At 53.2% G+C, this 21,181-nt stretch overlaps 1 protein-coding gene across 9 annotated transcripts in view; it reads right to left on the reverse strand.

The window, feature by feature from the left end:
• Positions 1–21,181, reverse strand: part of LOC102046635 (myomegalin) — a 35,789-nt gene that overhangs the window by 6,420 nt on the left and 8,188 nt on the right. For 5 of the 9 annotated variants that reach the window (XM_055724395.1, XM_055724398.1, XM_055724397.1 and 2 more), the window contains exons 1-21: positions 18,943–20,372; positions 15,472–15,591; positions 13,387–13,506; positions 13,051–13,143; positions 12,722–12,937; positions 12,018–12,176; positions 11,534–11,647; positions 11,174–11,311; positions 10,680–10,859; positions 10,214–10,408; positions 9,199–9,342; positions 8,082–8,160; positions 7,445–7,533; positions 7,135–7,251; positions 6,531–6,668; positions 6,098–6,210; positions 5,198–5,325; positions 1,008–1,099; positions 726–886; positions 378–624; positions 66–234 (exon numbers count right to left, since the gene is read on the reverse strand). In XM_055724395.1, the coding sequence (XP_055580370.1) occupies positions 66–234; positions 378–624; positions 726–886; positions 1,008–1,099; positions 5,198–5,325; positions 6,098–6,210; positions 6,531–6,668; positions 7,135–7,251; positions 7,445–7,533; positions 8,082–8,160; positions 9,199–9,342; positions 10,214–10,408; positions 10,680–10,859; positions 11,174–11,311; positions 11,534–11,647; positions 12,018–12,176; positions 12,722–12,937; positions 13,051–13,143; positions 13,387–13,506; positions 15,472–15,591; positions 18,943–20,091 (3,961 nt within the window). In that variant the 5' untranslated portion in view covers positions 20,092–20,372. Of the gene's footprint in view, positions 1–65; positions 235–377; positions 625–725; positions 887–1,007; positions 1,100–4,830; positions 5,326–6,097; positions 6,211–6,530; positions 6,669–7,134; positions 7,252–7,444; positions 7,534–8,081; positions 8,161–9,198; positions 9,343–10,213; positions 10,409–10,679; positions 10,860–11,173; positions 11,312–11,533; positions 11,648–12,017; positions 12,177–12,721; positions 12,938–13,050; positions 13,144–13,386; positions 13,507–15,471; positions 15,592–18,942; positions 20,373–20,843; positions 20,933–21,181 lie in introns of those variants that run through there. The other 4 variants (XM_055724399.1, XM_055724401.1, XM_055724400.1 and 1 more) reach the window with 4 other exon arrangements.

A 21,181-nucleotide genomic window follows, 5' to 3' on the forward strand; every position in this document is an offset into this window, starting at 1 on the left:
CATGCCAGGCTGGCGCAGACACCCCCCACCCCGACCCCACCATCCCACCCAGGGTTTTAACTCACAGAGCAGGACGTGGTACTTCTCCAGCTGCTCAGCTTGTGCCTGCAACATGGCCTTTGAGGCGGCGAGCTTGTCCTGCAGCTCCTGGCACTGCCTTTGGCCCTGCGCCACCTGGGAGCACAGCTCTTTGACCAGCCCCGACCAGGCTCTGCCGGGAACTGTACCCTTCGCCTGCCAGAGGGGAGATGGGGTGTCAGCTCCCCGTTTCCAGCCCCATCCCAGACCCCTGTGTCCAAGGCACGTACGCAGCTCCTCTCCCCTCCACCCAGGGTACCAGGGTAGGGTGTCTTGAGCACGCCACCCTGGCACTGTACCTCCAGCACCGGCCATTTGCCGGGCACAGCTCCCCTCTCTGCCAGAACCCACTGGCCATCCCCACTGCTCCCAGCCAGGTGGTCTGCAAGGGCATTGCAGCTCTTCTGCTGTAGCTGGTGGAACTTGGGGGCCAGAGGGATGCCCATGTCAGCCTCCTCCTGCTCCGCACTCTCTAGCAGCGACGTGGCTTCGTAAATCTGCTCCTTCAACTCTGTGTTCTCCAGGCACAGGCTCAGCATCACCTCCCTGGGGGTACAAGGCACTGTGAAGGGCAGGCAGCAGCCAGGACGCAGGATACCCCCTCGAGCCACGGCTACCCACTGGCTCTGGTGTCCCAGGGCTCTTGCCTGATCTGGGAGACAGAGGAGAAGCCGGCTTTCTCCAGCTGCACCTTCATCTCCTGCAGCTCCTTTTCTGCCTGCAGCATCTGCTCTGGCACGGTGGGTGCTGTGCTCCCCATCAGGGTCCTTTCAGTGCCCCTGTTTTCCTTAGGGGCCTGGGGGCTGCTCTAGAGGGACAAAGACAGAGGGTGCCAGGCACATTTCCGAAGGGGCTAGGACACAGTTTGTCAGTGGCACAGTGCCCAGCTGTGCCACTCCTGTTCCCAGTGCCATGCTGCCCTGACTCACGTGCTGGGTTGCCACACCATGGGCTGCCTCCTCCTTGATGCTGTAGGTAAAGGTGCTGCTGGCATCATCAGCATCTGTACCTGTGGCCTGACCTAGGGGACAGCACAGCACAAGAAGATGCTCAAAGCAGTGGCAATGGCAGCACTGCCTCTGTCCCCTCCTACATGATGATGCCTGTGGTCACTGTGGGCAGCCGGGGGGCAGGTGCCTGCTCTCATACATGCTTGGTGCTGGGTGGCTCCCAGCAGGACTGAGCTCTCCCCACTGTCCCTGCTCCCTGCCAATGCCCCTCCCCCGCATGCTGGAGCTCTAAGCCAGCACCCTGAGGTGGCCCTGCACCAAGGGAGCGGACAGCCCCAGGGACACATCTGCTCCATCCACATCTCTGCCTTCACGCCACTTCGTGCTTGCTGCCCCAACACATGTGCACCCACCCTGTTGCCACTTCACAAGCCACAAGCAACAGAAGCAGCGTGCACTGCATCAGGGAGCCTCACTGGCACTGCCCCAACCCGGCAGCAGCGTGGGGGTGCACGCCCCCTGATCACCCACCCAGGTGGGGGCAGCCCAGGGGGGGCACTAACAGCCACCCTGCCCCCATCACCCAAACCCTACTGTCACACGTGGCACTGGGCTCATCGCAAGCCCCATGCCGGCCTTGGCAGGGCTGCAGTGGAGCTAAAGGGACACTTGTGTCCCATACCACAGCGCACAGGGGATGTGGGCCCACCCTGCCCCACCGAGCTGAGGGCACACTCTTCTGCTTGGCCACAGCTCTGCTCCCGGCCCCCTGGTGCAGGGCCCCGGGAGAGGACTTGCAGCCCTCGTTTGGGCGGCCTTGCTCCCGCGCAGCCACAGGGCCCTGCCTGCTCTGCGGAGGCTCAGACTGCCAGGGCTGGGACATGGGTGTACCCCCAATCCGCCTTCTCTCCAGGGAGAGGGGAGCTTGGACAGGGCCCAGGACCACCCCCTGGAACTGTGCAGGGGGCCAGGTTTCACTGCTGCTTGTGCCCCACAGGAGATGCGGCTGCTTTGCCCATGGCCAAACCCATCACTGTCAGGTCTGGAGCTGCCAGGCAAAGCTGAACATGGAGCAGGGGAAAGCAGGTAAATCCTGGTAGGAGAGAGGCCAAACATTGCTGCTGAAGAAGCCAGCAGGGAAGCACACAGCTCCTGGGAAGGAGTCAAGGCTCCGCCAGGAGCATGCCTTGCAGCAGGGCAGGGTGTTGGCACAGCACACAGATGGTGGCATGCTCAGGGGACCCACTTGTGACGAGCAACCGCCAGGAGGCTGCAAAAATCATGGGCACCTCAGCGCTAAGCCTAGGCAGGCATCACCTTGCACGGGGGAGCCTGTTCTCCGAAGCAGCCGTGCCCCAGGGAGCAAGGACAGCCATCACGGAGAAGTGCTGTGCTGGGAACGAAATGCTGAGGCAGCTGGAAACAGCAGCAGCAACCCAGCAAAGCAGCAGCTCCCACGGGTGGCATTCAGCGTAGCCAAAGCACAGCCCTGTGAGCCCCTGGGGACACAACCTGCCAGGTGACAAACGATCTAGGGCTACGGCTCAGTGCCTGCAGGGCCCTGAAGAGTGAGGGGATGCAGACCCTCAGCTGCAGGCTTTGCTGGGAGGGCGAGGGCCACATGCACGTGGCTCCTCAGGCTAGGTCACCGTGACCTGTGGCTGAGAGCCCAGGGGCTGGGGGCTCACAGCCAGCACAGCTGCCCTGGGGCAGGGGAGAACCACCTCTTGTACCAGGACACAGCACCCCACTTGTCCCCATCACCCACAGCTCTGCATAGCTCCCAGCGTGCCAGGACTAAGGTGGAAAAAAGGAAGCGCAAATCTCAAGGAGGAGAGAGGAGGGAGGGAAGAAACAAAACCAAAACAGCCAAAAAACCAGGGAAAGGAGAGGAAGCTGGTGCTGGGGCAGCAGAGGAGTGCGCACATCGGGCAGACTGTGCCCTGGCTGCTGTTCACCAAGTGCTTGAACCTTCCATTGCAACAGGAGCACACCAGGGTGCAAATCCCATGGGAAAAGGGCTGCTCAGCTCTCTGTGTATTACCAACAAAGCAGACCAAGGGGTGCAACCCCAGCAGTATTTTTCACAGACTCCTCTGTCTTTCACACCTAGCCTGCAGGCAAAGAAATTCGGTTGCATGGCTTGCAAATCGCACATGGCTCACAGACACTGGACACCCAGGTGTGCTGGCTGCACTGGAAGTCTTCACACTGCTGGGAAGAAGGGAAGGAAAAAAAAAGATCGCCAGGGAACCGGAGAGAAGATGGAAGGAGAGACCTCCACAAAGAGCTACGAGACAGCACAAAGCACTGCAGTTTGGCAGAGGGTGCTCTCAGGCATGGGATGCTCAGGCTGATCCTCCTGTGGGGCAGAGGAGTGCACAGCCAGGGCTAGCAGGGATGAAGGGATGCCCTTGAGAACAGAGCAGAAAAGCTGGGATTGCCTCAGCCTAGGATAACGCTCCTCTACGGGGCACTTCAGAGCAGTGATGCTAGCAGAGGCCAGGGACAGATCTGCAGCAGAACACACACACAAGAAGAGATGGGAGCTGCTGGAGCACCAGCCAAGACTTCCCTCGTGCCATGCCTGGGCTCCACGGTACCCAAGAGACCAGGAAGCCAGCTGGGGATCAGAGCCGGGATGGAGAAGGGAAGGTGGAAAGATAAGGACGAGGACGCAAAGGCTCCTACGAAGTGAGAGGCAGGAGAAAGATGGTGCTACACACAGGAGTGAGAGGAAGGGAACGAGATGTAACACAAGGAAGGAAAAGCTAAACAAGTACCAGAGCTGCCCAGCAGCCACCAGCTGTGTCCCTTCCGGCCACATGAGAACTGGTGAACTCACCACACAGCTGGGTGTGGACTCAGAGAAGCAGTGCTGGCCTGCTGTGTGTGAAGGGAAAGCTGCGCTGCCTCCTACCCCTGTCTGAGGCAGGAAAGAGAAGACCTCAGCACGGATGTGAGGCACGGGATAGGTGGTGCCATGTGAAGCAGTCACAGGATGCACAACAGAGTAGTCATAGGTCCAGGTGGCACAGCCCAGCGCTGATGGAGCTCTTCTGCTCCACCTGCTCTGAGTTCAACTTCCCCAGCAAGCAGGAACAGATGCTCAGAGATATAAAATTTGCTCCTGCCACCTTAGGAAGCGATCAAATATGAGGCAGCTGATCCATAGCCTGCTGTGCATGGGAAGTGCTGGTCATCAGGAAGCTGTTGCTATTGTTTTTCAGCTCTCACACCAGTCCCAACGCTCCCAGAGGGGGTGAAAGGCACCCTAGAAAAGGTATGCAGTGGTGCCAAGTGGGACTGTCCTCAGCAAAGCAGAAACAGGGCCCTGGCCATTGCCCAAGGGGCACGTGAGGCCTGTGAGAGAGATGTGTGCACACAAGTGAGGGAGCAGACTCAGCCCAGACCCTGGGAGCAGGGACAGGTCTCAGCCACTCCGAACACCCTGTTAGAGAGGAAGAAGCTTTCCCTTGAAGGCACTTGCAAGCTAGGCTGAGACAGCCTGGCGGGTGGAGTCCATAAAGTCATTAATAATGGAGCAGGATTTAGTTTAAGCATAAAGTAAATCATTGGTTCTACACTCACCACTTGTGTAAGAAGCCCCAGGCAAGTGCCACCAGGTCTTGCAGCCCTTCTCAAATTCTCTGGCTCTGGAACCCACTTTTCCATATACATCATCTCCTTTTGGGCCAGCCACCATCAACCCAAGAGGGGGATGTCATTGGGTAAGAAAAATGGTGAGGGAATACAAAAACTTATACTCGTGCACTTGGGAGATGATAGAGAACATCTGGTGTTTCCTTTGGAGAAAGGGAATCTTTATTTGCCCCATGGGGATGGAAGGAGAAGGGAGATAGAGGGAAATCAACTAAAATGGAATGATTTGAATGTGCAAATACATCAGTGGCCACCAGGGTGGGTCAGACAGGAACATACATGAAACACAGGTGGATTGCACTGATCACCATTTCCAAAGCAGCTCAAAAATAAAACAAAATAGCCCTGCACCACTTCTATCATACCATTACTAAGTACCAAAACAACCCTCCCAGAGTCAGTGAGACAGGCTCACTCAGTTAGTGAACGTTTCCACGGCAGGTGGGTGAGCGCCAGTGCTCAGAAGGCATGCTGGGGTAGGACTCTCACACGCTCCTGTTCCCCACCTCCTATGGCGTCCTGTGTCTCCAGCCTGTTCAAAAACTCCAAGCTTCTTCCAAGAGCTTCTTCCAGCTGTCCCCGGAGCTTGCGGACCCCCTCCAGCTCCACCTGCAGAGTGTGGTCTCTCGCAGCGCTAAGCGGAAACGCCGCATGAAAGGGAAGAGGGTTAGACAGGCTGCAGCAAGCACACACCAAACCGGCCCCTCCATCTGAGGCTGCTACGTACTCCAGGCACAGGCCCTGCATGCTCCCCAGGCAGCTTGGCCACCTCTTGCCTCACCCCTAAACCTCCCCAGAGCACAGCCATCCTCCAAAAAAGGCTCCAGCCCACCAGGAGTAGGGGACTCCTAGGTACAGCTGTTCTTCAGTACTTACCCAAGCACTCCACTTACGTGCTCCCTTGCTATCAGGTAGCTCAAATATCCCAGAGGCTGCAGCCCCATGAAGGGCAGGGGATTAGTGCAGAGGACAGAGAATGCAGGCCATGCTGTGCTGGGGACAACTGCCAGGAGTACTTACATAGATCCTTATCAACTCAACAGTAGGTTGGGAATTTGACAGCAGCCTCTGAAAGGTGCCCAAGTGTGGGTGGGAAACTGAGCCGGGAAGGGATAAGCCAGGGAACAGAGATGACAATGCCAAGACCTGAACAAGAGGTGGCAGTTGGGGGAAGTTTACATAGCGTTTAAAGCTGGCCACTGCAGACTCTTCAAGGGAAGAAGGCAGCCCAAAACTTGGATTCCCAAAGCCACATTTGTCTGACTCTTTGCCTAGACTCCCTCTTTCCCACTGAGGGCCCTCTGACTTGCAAAATAATCACTGCTTCAGGAACTGCCCCACTGGACCACCCATGCTTGTCCCAGCAGCCAAGCAGGGCAGCACAGAGCCAAGGCAGCCTTGCTTACCTGTCTGGGTGCATGTGAAACTTTACCAGGCTGCTGCAGAGCTGCCTCTCTGCCTGAAGAGCCTCATTTAACCGATTCCTTTCAGCCACCAGTCCTTCCAGCGTCAGTAACAACTGGTTGGAGAGAAAAGACAAGATGCAACACTTAAGAGACAGAAATCAAAGGAGGCATCTGGCTGCCCCACAGAAATCAGGACTTCCTTCCTCTCTTGCTTGTGCCCAGGTGAGGTTGATCAGTGTCATCCCTGGACTCCCAAAAGACTCTGCCCTTGAGACAAGTCCTAAAGGAAAGTAATCCTCTGCTCTGTATTCCCTCTATCATAAGCAGCCAGCTTCCAAGAACAAGCACATCCAAATGCCAAAAACAAAGCCTCATCACTGAGCACCAGCAGAAACATAAACACACCAAAGGCTGCCGCCGCATGGCACACTACCTGCTGCCTTCTGCTTCCAGTAGCCTCCTGTCCTCGTGACTCTGCTATGGCCACTTTCTCCCGAAGCACCAGTACTTCTTGTGTCAGCCTTTCCACGACTGGAATTTCTTCAGGATCCACAAGCTGCATCTGCAGATCCTGAAAACCAACAGCAGGAGAGCTCAGTGAAGAAGAGATCAGTAACAAGGACAGCTGGACCTTCATAAACCTCCTTGGAATGCAACTGCCAAAAGTTTCCAGTGTTTGCAAAGACCCAGGTCTCCTAAGAAAGAAATGTCAAAGCACCCAGAGTGTATTAGGCACAGAGAACAGCCTGGAGCAAGAACTGAGAAAAGACACAATGCACTCTGTTTAAAGGACTCTCAAGAGAACTGGTGTTTGGTACACAAGGAGCAAAAAGCCAAATAACAACACTCTGGGGCTTTGGGGCCTTTGCCTTCTGGCCAAAGTAATGCAGAGGGCTGTAGGCAAACCAGCAGCAATATCACTCACGGACAGCCACCCACATTACTCTGAGGATGGGGGGGGGGGGGGGGGGGGCACAGAAAAGACACCTCTGAAGCTCTCCCAGGTGGAACTGACCAAGCATAGCACATTCTCTCACCTTGATGAGGTCCTCTTTGATCTGGACGGTCCTGGTCAAGGCCTCTATATCTGAGGCCTGCACCTGCAGCTCTTCTTCCTGTGTGGCTATGACAGACTGGAGAGCAGTGAGCTCCCGCTAGGGAAGGAAAAGAAGTCTGTGAGAGACTTCAGAAAAACAACACCCCACTGCCAGCTGCTACGCCACTTCTCTCACTGGAGAGACCCCTCCTCACAATAGGGGTGTCCAAAACCTCCAGTGAGGGGCAGCCCAATGGTCTCCTGTAAGCAACGATCAGCTGAGATCAGCACAGGCTTCATCACAAGCTCACCCTGCTTTCCCTTTCCTTCTTTGCCATCAGCTCCAGCTCCTCCCTGGCATTAACAAGATCCTTCTCCAGTTCTGCTGCTGACATCATAACTGCAAAGACAGTCTGGTTACTGCATGGATACTGTGTGTCAGTTATGACTCTAGATCCAGGCAGAATCCCTCTGGCAAGATAGGTCCATGATGCTTGTGCTCTCTCACCATCACACTGCCTCTTAGTAAACACTCTTCTTCCCTGGTTGATCCTTAAATAGCAGTCCAAAGCAACAGCAACATCCCAGGCCTGCTGTCCCACCCCTGGCAAAGTTCAGGTGTCCTGGCTCCAAGGCAAAACCCAAGCCAGTTGTACTTGTCTCAGCCCAGCTTGAAGCATAAAATCAAAACCCCTTCACTGAACAGCATCAGCTCTGGAGTAGAAGTACCTCACCTCAAACGTGACACCAGCCTTTCTCTTTCCCATACTCCCATCCCCAGACATCTCTGGAACCATCACCCAAAGGGGAGGTACAGCTTCATTTCAAAATACTCGCTCTTGCTCAAAGCTCTTTAGTCTCCCACAGTTTCATGTAACCATGTCTCCCCCACAGCAAAGAGCTCTGGTTGTGTTTGGGGACCTTGAAATAAGCTGTCACCACACTCACCTCCCTCTGTCCTGCAGATGCTCTCTCCCTGTGGGGGTCCAGCAATGACTGTAGCTCCACAAGCTCTTTGCAGTACTCCCTAAAAATACAAAAGCTTCCAGGTTTGCACCTTTGAGGAACCTAGCAACTGCAGCTTCCCCAGAGTTCTGGAATTGATGGCTGCTTTTTTGACACCTATAACATGTGAGAAACCAATCAAAACTGGTGTGTATCCAGTCAGCAGGGACAAGTGAATTGCATCCAACCCAGAAGGTTTAAGTGTGGACACTGGTCTTCTTTTATTGGGCTGGGCACTGGGAGGTTGCTGGCAGCAAGTGTCTTCATAGTAAGGATTAAACAGGGTTCACTCAACTGCAGCAAGCCCATCCTTCACTTCACAAAGACCTACATCTTTATCCAATGATGTGGCCCACAGGGACCATGCAGGAAGGAAAACACAGACCTTGGCCCATATACAAATCCCTGGAAGTCTCTAGAGCTCCCTTTGATCCTGGGAATAGAAACAAGCAACCTGTTTACAGCTGCTTAAAAACATCCAATATGTCAGCTCACCAATAAACCATTAACAGCTGCTCAAGTAAGATTGTGGCATATGCAGCCTTGGAGTTGTGTTCAGCCTCAAAGGGGTTTTTAGCAAAGCTGCTTTAAAAATACCAACTCCAATTGTAGAAGAGACAGCAAACAGCCAGCAGGCTCTGCCAAGAATTTGTGGGACCTAAAATTAGCTCTCTTGTCCCCTCCAGAATGTGACAATGTCAGGGAGGGATTACAATACAGCAAGGCAGCCCAGCCCAAGGAAGGACCGGGTCAACACTGGAAGGTCAGAGGGGGGATTTCTTTCATACTCTCACGTGCCCTAAGGACTCAAATATTGCCTGATCAAAATGAAAGGAGACACTGAGTGACAAAGGCTGGTGGAATCAAGATCAGAACACCCAGGCAGCATTTCTGCTCCTCAGTTTCTTCTCTTCCTCCTATAGGAAGTCTCTCCCCTAATCCAACTTTCATTTCTATCATTCTCTGTGGTGTTCCACTCTCTCCCATTTCCTTCTGTGGCAATCAGTTCTCTCTGGAACCCCGAGGCCACAGGCAGAGAAACACAGGGCATGATTCTTACTTGTACAGGCTGTTTGTCCTGCTTCAACAGCCTGGCACCAACTGACTGCATCCCGACAGGCTCCTTCCCCAACATATGCTGGCGCAATAGTTGTAACTCGCAGCTCCTTTCAGCCAAAGCATGTGCCATCTTCTGTGCAGCCGCCTGATTGAGCAGTAAAAATAAGGGAAGGCAGGGCTGTGACCAGGGGCATCCTCACCTTCCTGAGAGACTAAGGGAAATCATCTCAATATTTATCTGCCACTTGAGACTAGAAGTGCTCTGCAAACCAGCCTGGGAGCTACTGCTCCTGGCCACTCAGCAGCTCCACTCCCACCTCTACTTGTGAGAGAGCTGCAGCAAGGTGCAACCCCTCTACCTACACAGGAGCAAGCTCCTTGGACTCTCTCACTCCATTCAGGAGAGGAGAAAGGCAGAGGACAGGCAATGAGGAGGAGGCACTGCCTTGCCTTTTAGCCCCCTCTCTAACAAAGAAAACTCAATGCAAGGTATCTTGAGTAACACTGAAACTGCACCCAGTGTGCAAGAGTAGGAACTGTGGCTCTAAGTGACATTTACATGCCCAGGATCATGCACTAGTGTGACTAACGTGTAAGTTAAGAAGCAATAAGCAGAGCTTCCTCAGACTTCTGCGCTGCACAAGAAACAGCTCAGTCTTCCCTTCTGGTCTGGCAACACCCACATGAAGTAGCAACTCTCCCACAACCCCTCTGCTGCCCCAAGCCCAGGAGCATCTGCACCTCCTTCCCCATCACACACAAAACCCCCACCCAGTCCACTTAACAACAGGGACCCGATACCTGAACACCACTACAAGAGCTGCTGCTTTGTAACTGCTCCCACGTGATGGGTTGAGAACAACTTAGAAATGGCTCATGGCATCTCACATGCTTCTTCAGCACTCGGCAGTTCGCCATGCTACACCAACAGCAGCTAGAGAGCAGCTTCTATTTGCTTAATGCAAGGTAGTGCCATCCACCCCAGCCTCCCCACTGCGGCACTGCATGCAACTCACTCTGCTCTGCTGCTCCTTGGTGCTCACAGCCTGCAGCAGCTCCCGGATTTCAGCATCATGTTCCATAGTCTGACGGTTCCTGTCACTGAGGAGATCTTGCAGCATTTTCTCCTTGTGCTGGAGACGCAAGCACAGCTTCTCTGCTACCTCACTCTGTCCTGGGCCCAGCTTGCACAGCAGAGTTGCTGTAAGCTCCTGGACAAGGGGGAGGAAAGGAGAGATGGAGACACGTCGCTACCACCAAACTGCAAATTCTTCAAGGATGAACAGTTCTTTGGCCTGGGTGTAGCTGAGAGAGCAGCATCTCGGTAAGCACAGGTATTTACAAGTGCCAAAAGCAGACAGCTTCCAAGGCACAGGCACAAGGACCGTCCTCAGAGGCAGGCAGCCAGGAGGCTCTGGTTTGGGACCACTCTCTCTGCAGACACGCTGGCTAAAGGCTCACGAAGTCAAGCTAAGGCCTTACCTCCACTTCCTTGTTCCTGTCATGCAGGCAGGTCTGCAGCTGCTGGATGATCCCCTCCTGTTCCTTCTGCCTGCTGCAGGATTTGGCCTCGATCTCCTCTTTGAGCCAGCGGAGGTTTTGGCAGGTTGCAGAGACCTGTTCTAGTTCCAGGGTTTTGGCTTTCAGGAGGCTCTCCAGGCTCTGGGGACCACAACAGAAGCAGCTCAATCAGAGACAGAGACTTTATCCTGAATTAAGCAGAACCAGAAGCACCAGTCTCTCCTGCTAGTGGAGCCCCGTAGATTCACCCCTGCCCTCTCCAGATACCACACTCACCTCTACACCCAGCCCAGAAACACAAGTGACCCAGGAACTCACCCCACACACAGGGCCAGAGGGAGGCCAGCGCCCTGCAGCTGCTCTTGCCAGTGACAACCAGAGCATTGACAGGAAGGTTTGTCTCACACCACACCACAGCCAGGCTGGACTCTGCATGCCCAGGTACAAGCACTCACGTGAATGGTGGCCTCGTTGCTGGACAGGACATTGCGCAGTCTCTCCAGGTCACTTCCACGCTCCCTTATTGAGAGACGGAGCTGTTGCAGCTCTTGCTCCTTCTTCTCCAGGGCACAGAACTTCTCATCTACTGCTCGCTAGGGTGAGAAGGGGCCACTGCTCAGAATGGGTTAGTAGGGCTCTGCAGCCCACCACGCACCTCGTTTCTCCCTTTCAGAGAGCTCCTCTGGAAGGCTGAGCCATGAAGAGCATGGGGAAGACCTGGTCACCCCTGGCATCAGCCTAGGGCTGCACCACTGACGGTAGCCCAGTGGCTGAGCATCAGGGAAAACTGAGGCATCACCACAGACTGTGCTCACCTCCAGAGCAGCGTCCCTGTCGCTGACTCGCTGCTGCAGTTTCTCCAGCATGGCATTCATGGCTGCAGGGCTCTTGTCCAAGCTTTGCTGGCACTGCAGAAGCTCCCTCGATTCCTAGAGGTCACATACATGCCACTAGTACAACTGTCAGTCCAGAAACCCCCCAGACAGCAGCACAGGAGAACCAGGGCTAACTACATCCACCCTGCACTTGCTCTACCCCACACATTAAAGGGTGGTGGAGTCTCAGCAGCTGGGGCTGGTTGACTAGCACATGCCAGGCCCCACCAGACATTGCTGTGGGCTGATGCACTCTGATACCTGTGCGTTCTTCCTCATCTTGGGAGCCCAGAAGCATCTCTTTCCTTCCCTTCTTTAAAGGGCATGCATGAAAGCCACAGACTGACTTTTGCATTGCCAAATACCAAAGGAGGAGTAGGGGCCCTGGCTAGTTATGCTCAACTTGAATCTTTCTGCATCTCACCTGCAGAAGCTGTTCCTTGCGAGCCAGCTGCTGATTCAAATGCTGAAAACACTGCTCCTGGGCCTGCAGCTCACGGCATTTCTCCCACTCCACTGTCTGGAGCTGCTGAGCCTTGTCCTGCAGCTCTGTCTCTAGCTGCTGCACCACAGCACGCAGCTCCTGCAAGGGAAAAAAAGCATATATCTTGGCAGTCAGTCCTCGACAGACCTGTAAGGAGCAGGTCAATCTGAAGAAGCCAAGAGCAACAAGAACTGCAGGAACAACTCAAAATGCTCTGTAATATTACAGCTTTCACATCTCAAAACACACACTTCCACGGTGATCAAGTTTGAATTCATTTCTCGGGGCATCCATCCATCTAAACCCCTTGCTCTGGCCACAGGCAGAGCTTTACAGTCAATCACAGCTAACCTGTGCAGCGGTGGGCATTAATTTTGTAACACTGCAAAGAGATGGGACATTTGCACCAGCCAAAGACAGACAAGTGACAACATACCCACTATCAAGTGTCTCTGCTGATTCTAAATCCTCAGACATGAAGCTAAGGAGGCTGGAGCATTCTCCCTGCCGCATGTGACAAGGGGTTAGCCAAGTGTGCCTAGACTGATGTAGGCAGAAATGTTGAACGACAGCAGAGTACTGACTACATCAGTGCTTCTTAAGTCATGTAAACCAGCGACTTCCAGGCTAAGTGCTTGTCATACCTGGTTGTGTTTCCAGGTTGCCTCTTTCTGCTGCTCTTCCTCATGCACCATGGTCTCTAGGAGCTGGGTTGCTCTCCTGGCTTCAGCCAGTTGATGCTCCTTCTGGTGCTGAGCTCTTTTCAGTTTCTGCATCTCCAGCTTGGTGCAGAAAAGTGTGTTCTGAAGATCCAGCAGTGACATTTGCTGCTCCTGGGATGAGAGTAGGTTCTCTGACACCTAACAAAAGCAGCAAGCAGAGAAACTGAAAGATTCACTTCACAAGAGGGATTTAAAAATCAGGATCCCTGCAGAAAAAAACCTCATGTATTTGAGGCTTTCCAGGGACATACCTGCAACTGTCCCAGATGGCTTCTGTGTAACTTGTCCCGTAGCTTGGCCATCGTCTCATTCTGCCCTTCAATGATACGGTACAGCTCTTCTGTCTACAAGTCAAAGGATAGGAAGCCCAGTCAGTCATTGCCAAACCAAGTGCAAACACTCCGATCCCAAGCCTCCAGCATGGATTATGACATGTCGGCATCGCATGAAAGAGTTTCACAAGAACTAATTTAATGAGATTCAGGATGCCCAGCAACAGCTTAAGCATTCCCTTCCAGTCACTGCCTACAGGGCTAGCACACTTTCCTCTTTTGGTTACCACCACCCTGTCCACCCAAAACTATTACCTTACTCTCTTTGCTCTTCAGGGCCTCATTCAGATTCTGGATTGTAAGATCTTGCATCTGCGATGTTTCTTGGGCAGATTTTAATTCAAAACTCAATTCACTCAGCTTTTCCTGTAACAACTGAAGACAGAAATATGTTGGCTTTTTAATCCTGCCTAATGCTCTACATAAACAACCTTAGGACTCCCTCATTCCTTGCTCAAGTCCACACTGCCAAGGTGTTCACCAGATCAAGATCACCATGACTCCCTCTAGAGCCTGTAAATATTGTTTGAGCTAGGTGGAGACCAGTGAGTAAAAACAAAGCCTTCAGTCCCTCCACACCACTGATCCAGTGATTCTGGTCCCTCCAATGCAGCCCACGTGCAGGGCAGAGGTTCCAGGCTTGGGTTCACATATCCTACTGTCGCCCACATACTCCAGGAGAGTCTTGCTTGGACTGCCCAGTGGCCTTCCCAGTTTCTATCATTTGGTTTTGTTCCCTGAAGAGGAAAGCGGCTGCTTCAACCCAAAAACCTCCTAAGAGATCTGGGAAAAAAAATCAATATGGAAAAGCTACACATTCTAAAAACTGTCCCCTTTGTTTCTGAGGTCCTCCAGAGCACTGCAGCTGCAAATTTACAGTGTTCTTCCAGCCCCTTCTCTTACTGCCTCCAACCACCCAGGCACTCTTGCAGCAGCTGCCGGTCTAGATAATTCTACATTTGATCAGATCAGTGGCTTATTTAGCCTCAACTTCGGTTTCAGCACAACAGAGTCTAACCAGTGCCAGCATGCCAACAGCACAGCTGCAGAGCAAAGGGGAACATCTCACTGGTCTCTATGGCTGGTATACAACCTAAGAAACTTTTGCCTTTGACATTTTCACCTTAAAAAGACTACCACCTCCAACAGTTCTAGGACAGTTCTCTGCTTTCACCATAATGTTCATGATGCAGTGCACGTCGTGCATTGAAGCAACTACTTGTTAGTATTTCTAAACATGCTGCCTGTTGGCATTCTTTGCCTTGGATGACATACAACTTTCTCGGAACTTACTCAAGCCTCAGTTTCTTAAGGAGTTGGTGCTGCCACATGATTTCCTCTTGTTGCTCATTAAATCACACACCTGCCCTGTTATCTCTTCTCCAGGAGACACTCCCCCTAACCTGTTTAAACACTTCCAACTGCATTTACTGGTTCTTGGCCCTGTCAACCTTTGTGGCCCAGGCAGCTTCAACAGCTGTCCCGAGATTCAAATAAAGATCCCATCCCATCGATGTCTTTCCGTCAAGGCAATTGGAAATTATATAATCAACTTGTTATGTCCTGCATATGTGTTAGAGTTCAGTACCTAAAAGATGATTGAAGAGCCTAGCAATGCGCACAAAGAGACCCCAGAACCTCACCCACTGTTGTTGCTATTACTTACAGAACTCCAAAAGTTGCCAGGTACTTTTATAGCACAAAAGAGCTTGATTACTATCAATCACTTGAAACCTCTTAGCTCAGGTACAGGATGTTTTTTCTCATTTAACCTCTCTTGTTTTCCCAGTGGGTATAATTTACCTTAGAGTTCAAGGACATAACTAAGAACATCTACCCCTCGCAACACATGCTACATTTGATCTGCCCCAAGACAACTCAGATGCACATTTCTTTCCTAACAAAGCCTTTAAATCAAAATGAAAGCAGGACCCGCTCTGCGCTTATCTCCCTTACTGCTTGGAAAAAGGCAGCAGCTGTCTCAAAGGCAGGTGCCATTCCCTCCTGCACCAGGCTCAGCCCATGCAAATCCAAGAGACAGGAAGAGAGTCCTGTGCTGCCTCTCTCCATCACCAGCTCCCTGAAGGCTCACCAGGCAAGTGGGAAGTTCTTCCAAAATAATGGTTTGCAAAAATATGGAAAATTTACACAGCCCAGTTGCAGAAAAAAAATGTTTTTAACTCAAGCTGGCAGATACCAGCCCTGAGAATCTTGTGTCAGCACACACCCCTGCTGGAATAGAGATGCCAAAGCCTGCCTCCAGCCAGGCTAAGAGGCACCCTCCAGCACTAACTAAATCAGGTTCAATAGGCACTGAATTTGCTGATCATGAAGAAATACCTTGTTGGCAGCTTCAAATTGCTGGATTTTGCCCTGCAGCTCTGCAGCACACAGATCAGACACATGCTCCTCTGCTGCAGGGTCACCTGGAGCCGGCTGTTGATGTTCAACCTGCACATCCTGGTGAGGAGGGAGAAAGAGTGAAAGAAAGAGAGAAATGGCTCGAGTCTTGCACTGGCTGCTTCTATTCAGCTGTCAGCCTTCAAAGACCTTGCAGCCTGGGCTTAAGCATGCCCCACTGTGCTTTTCTGTCTCCAAAACATCATGCTGCCTGTGTCTCCTTTCACCTGGGTGGCAGGCTGGCACCCGACAGCTCTCTGCCTGACCTGCCAGAAGTGCCCTGCGGCCCCAAGACTCTGGCTGGACTCCCTGTCTCCCCTCACTTCCCTAATCTGAGCCCAGCAGCTTGTCTGGCTCTAACCACTGTCTGCAGGCTGATGACTGATCTGCTCCCCACACCCAAGCCACATCCCTGACACCTCCCCTCCTTCCCAAGTGCACAAACCGTAGCAAATTCAGTGCCATTGCTTAGATTTTTTTTTCCATCACACATACCCATTTATTGAGAATGCAAATGGCCTACATTCTGACACATGGTCTGCCAGGCTGAGCACACACTAATCCCTTGTCATCCCTTCTTACTATTTTGCTACCTCCTGCCTAGTGAGTTGTTAACTCCTCAGAGCAGTGACCAAGCCCAGACACCCACCCCAGCCCTAACAGGACTCATTAAGTATTTCTGAATATCATCAGCAATATGAGATTGATTCTACTGGTTTCTGTCTTAAACGAGAGCTCTGGCAAGCACAGAAGCTGCAAGAACATGGCAGAGCTTTTCAGAGCGCACACCAGAGCACCAGCTCCAGGCAGCGCAGCACAGGAAGAACAACAGCCAACTCTGATTAGCCCTATCAGGCTGAATCCTCATCTTCAGCAGTCACAGAAACGCTGTTTCTGGGAGAGACAGGCAGCACAGGGGAGCTCCCCCAGGCCTGCGCATCACCTCTCACATAAAGAAGCAATGAATCCCCTTACCCTGATGTTTTGTTAAGATATTAGTGAAAACTTGAACAGTCATAGCAAGTAATTTCAAATCTGCCCAGCCAGAAGGCTTTGGATCAGACAGGGAGAGCTGCTGGAATCTGTCACACAGTAGCTATTTTGAAATAAGGTTGATGGGGGGGAAAAAATAAAATAAAAAAAAAAGCGAGGGAAGAAAAAAAATCACCTTTCCTCACAATTTGCACATTCCAAAGAAAAAAAAAAAAAAAGTAGAAAGCCTGCAAAGAGCTAAGAGCAGGGAGGGGAAAGGCAGAGCCAGTTCCAGAGTCCAAAGTTCCAAAGCCCAAGCTCCCTCCCTTGCGCTTCCCTGCAGCCATATCGAGGGCATGGCTCCCCCAGCAGTTTTTTCTGCGTCACCATTTTACTGAACCTCTCCCGAGTACAGCTCCCGCAGTGTCACACTAACACACACTAACCTAGACAGAACACTCCTTTAAAAAATAAGAAAAATAATCACAGCAGCATCTAAGCCTGCCAAGCTGTGATCTGCCCAGAACAGTGGGTGAAAGCCCAGCTGTCAGTAGGGGCAATGCTTCCCTCACTGCCAGCATGGCACCACAGGCAGCTGCGACTGTGTGACAAAAGTCTGGTTTGGTGGCATGTTCCTGGGGCTGCAGTGCTGAAGGGGAATAATTGTTGGTTCAATAAAACATCCAAGACGACAGTACCTACAAGGTCACACACCCCAACATCAGATTGCTCTCAGTCATTGTAGCTTACAGCAGTAAATTTAAGGAACTGCAGTTTCCCAAAAGCAGTAAGGGACCTGTGGTCCCACATATCCTATATATTCCTTCCACATTACTAAAATCACTGGAAAGCAGCACCTGCCTTTTAGAAAGAGCATTGCTTGTACAAAGAGAAAGAAAAATAATTTATACAAGAACTATTTAGTCTACTAGCTGCATCTGACGTCTCATTTTTGCTGTTAAAGTCATCCAAAGGATTAAGTCCTTTCCCCCCTCTGCCAGAATCTGCACCGAAGACCACAACTGCTGCTGCCATGGCAGTAAAAAAGTCCCCCAGGATGAATTCCTGGCTGGGACTGTCAGATGGCAGAGGCTGGAGAAACTCCTCAGATGCAGTTCCCAGACGAGGATGGCGATGCATGACACAAAGCCAAGCCATGAATGTGCCACGTTGATTGTGCCCGTGTTCTGTTAAGAGAAAGCTTATTTTCATACTGCAAACATGTAGCTGACAGTGAAAATTAGTAGCAAGCAACACAGACTACAGGAACAGCATCAATGTCCCGCTTCACATCTTCAGCTGCTGGCTGCCATCATGACACCTTTGTGCACCTGATGAAAATTAGTTTTTCTAAGTTCCTCCCTGGCAACATTTCTGAGCAGGCTTTTATGGGGAAAGCTCTGGGAAACGCCCATGTGGACCAGACAGCAAGCAGCGCTGGAAGCGTAATTCAGCACAGCCACAGTTGCCATAGTAATAAACAAGCATTTTTCTAATCCCGCAGGCTAGCTACAGCATTAGACAGCACTAAGGCTGCTAATGGGAACGCAATTAGGCTGACATGGATATTCCTGAATTGAAGCTGACTGAGGCCTTCTATTCATTAAGGAAAATGGTAAAGGAGTTACACGTTCAGCTTTTTGACTGCATACTAATGAAGATTTCATTAAGGCCAGCAAAACAGAAGCAATCCAGAACGACAGAAGGACTACTATCAAGGCAGGTAACAGCACCAGGAAGTCCCACGAAAGCTGGAGCTTTCATCACCTCAGCAACACCTGCCACTAATTGATGAATCTTTTCAAAGGATCAGAAAATAAACCAATTATCTAGAATACCAACCCTGAAGTCATCCTTTGGCACAAATCCACCTACGAGGAAAACACCTTTTCCTCAGGGCACGCGCCACAGATCCCTGTGCAGATCTGCATGTTAGGCAGGTTGGAGACCTGATCTGCAGAGGCAGGGCTCTGGAGGCAGGCATTCTGACACCAAACCATTACCCAGGCACAAAGAAAACAAGTTTGCTGGAAAACACATGCCCAGAAGCTTAAAATGCTCCCTTTGGTTGTGGGTAAAAGGCATACTGACTTTAAAGAGAAAGCTGAAGTGAAACTAGTGTTTTCTCAGCAGAAAAATGACAAAGGACACGAAGAGCTCAGACCCATCCAGCAGGCTGCGTTGACAGGGAGAGCTGATGAAGGGGTGGGGGGTGGGAGCTGGGGGGAGGAGGTTAATTTCCCAGAACACAAGGAGGAAACAGATGACAGGAGAATGACAGAGGAGAGAGGCAGCACACCTAAAAAGGACAGAGCTGCCTATTCTTAGTCCTGGGTTCAGCAGCTATCTGCATTATCTCAGCACAGAAGAATCCCTAGTGGGCTCAGCATCAAGCCACAGGGACACTGCCCAACTGAATGGCAGCACAATGACCTCTACCTGCACCCGCAGCGGCATATAATCCTCACAGAGGTCATCCCACAGCTCCTGAAGTTCAGAAATCTCCAGGGGAAGACCCAAAGGGGCTCTGGAAAAGGATTTTCTGTCTGCGTTCAGGAAGACAGAACTAGCACACGCTAAGCCAGCAGAAGTGCTGCCATCTGCCAAGTCGCGGCTCAGCTTGGGAGGGGGCAAGCTGGACTTCACAGGAATAGGTAGCCTGCTGCCTCGGGGGCTCTGAAGGGGTTTGTAGTCCAAAGCCTTGATCAAACTGAGGGCCAGCTCCAGCCTGTTCCCGCTCAGCGAAGAGTTTGGGGTCATGCGCTCATCTGAGAAATCGTCACATTTCCCATTCCCCTTCACTCCCTTATCTGCATCTTCATCCTTCTGCTGTGGGGGGCTGGCCTCCACAGTTGTGTCCAGGGACTCGACAGAGGATGCAGGCGTGCCTTCCTCCATGCTCTCCCCATCCACAGGCACTCTGGCGCTGGTGGACTCCGCTGCGTCACACACTGATGATTCCTCATTGCCCATGCTGGCTGACCACCGGCTGGAGAGCCCGCAGGAGATGCTTCTGGCCACTTTTCGTGGCACTTTGCAAATTGCTTCATAGTCAGCATCAGCCACCCGCAGCGCAGCACAGCCACGGCAACGCCGTGGGCGGTTACTTGCTCCTTCTGAAGCATGGCAACTGTGTGGCTCCAGGCTGTGCTCATCTTGATCCGCCCAATATTCATATCCAGAATAAGCAAAATCCTCCTGAAGGAGGGCAGCATACCGTACATCAGGCAGGTTAGAAAGGTCCACAGTCCCATCCCCAGCTCTGTCATCTGTGCTAGAGTCTTCATTGTTCCTGCGGTACATGCTTGCAATGCAGAACTTGAGGCGATCTTTCTCCAGCAGCAGTTTCTGCAGGCGCTCGATGGAGAGGGCCTCGATGCGCGCAATGACAGTATCGAACCTGTAGATGCGGTCCAGCATGAAGGCACACTTGCTGCAAGCGAACTCGGATTTGCCATCCCGGCACAGCTCCCTGCCCAGGACATGGGAGAGCAGCACCTGGAGGTTCAGCTTGGCCGCTGTGTGGAAGATCCATCGCCGCTGGTTGCCGCACAGCTCCCGAGCACAGATCCGGCAGGTTTCCTTCATCTTCCCTCCCTCCCAGCACCCAAACCTATTTCTGGGGGCCCTCAAGAGACCCTCCTGAGGCCTCCACCACTCACTAGGCTCATCTCCTGGGGCACAGCTCCCTCAAGCCCTGGGCCCACCAGCACTTCTCACCCCACCAAGCCCCCCGCTTTTGAGGGGGGTGACACACCAGGACTCCTAGTCCTACAGAAACATCCCACCCTAAGACATCTCCTTCACATCTCAGCCCAGCCACACCTGGGCCTGCCCCCTTCTCCTGGCTGTCCCCACACTGCCTCCCACCCCCCCTCCTCACAGCTGCGCCCCCCCTCCCCTCACAGCTGCCCCCTCCTCTCCTCACAGCCGCCCCCCTCCCCTCCTCTCCTCACAGCCGCCCCCCCTCCCCTCACAGCTGCCCCCCTCCCCTCCTCTCCTCACAGCTGCCCCCCTCCCCTCCTCTCCTCACAGCCGCCCTCCTCTCCTCACAGCTGCCCCCCTCCCCTCCTCTCCTCACAGCTGCCCCCCCTCTCCTCACAGCTGCCCCCCTCCCCTCCTCTCCTCACAGCTGCACCCCCTCTCTCCTCACAGCTGCACCCCCTCCTCTCCTCACAGCTGCACCCCCTCCCCTCCTCTCCTCACAGCTGCACCCCCTCCCCTCCTCTCCTCACAGCTGCACCCCCTCTCTCCTCACAGCTGCCCCTGCCCCCTCCTCTCCTCACAGCTGCCCCTGTCCCCCCTTCTCACAGCTGCCCCACCCCGGGGCTGCCCCTCACCCGGGCTGCCCCCCTGCCCCGCCGGGGATGCTCCTGCCACGGCGGCGGGCGGCTTGTGGCTCAGATTTCAAGATGGCGGCGGGCAGCTCCACGCACGCGCCCGCCGCGCCGCCGGCCGGGGCTTGTAGTCGCTACGGGCGAGTGTCGCGCATGCGCGGGGCTGGCGCTGCGGCCGCGCCACCGGCCGTGACCGTGACAGCCGCGGTGACCGTGCGGGGCCGGGGACCAGCCCCAGTGGCAGTGCCCAGCGCCAGCGCCAGCGCCTCTCCCAGTGCCTGGCTGCCGTGCCAGCACCATGTCCCAGTGCCCAGCCCCAGTGCCAGCGCCTGTGCCCAGTG

Source organism: Falco cherrug, chromosome 12 (genome assembly GCF_023634085.1).
Source record: "Falco cherrug isolate bFalChe1 chromosome 12, bFalChe1.pri, whole genome shotgun sequence".
Lineage (NCBI taxonomy): Eukaryota > Metazoa > Chordata > Aves > Falconiformes > Falconidae > Falco > Falco cherrug.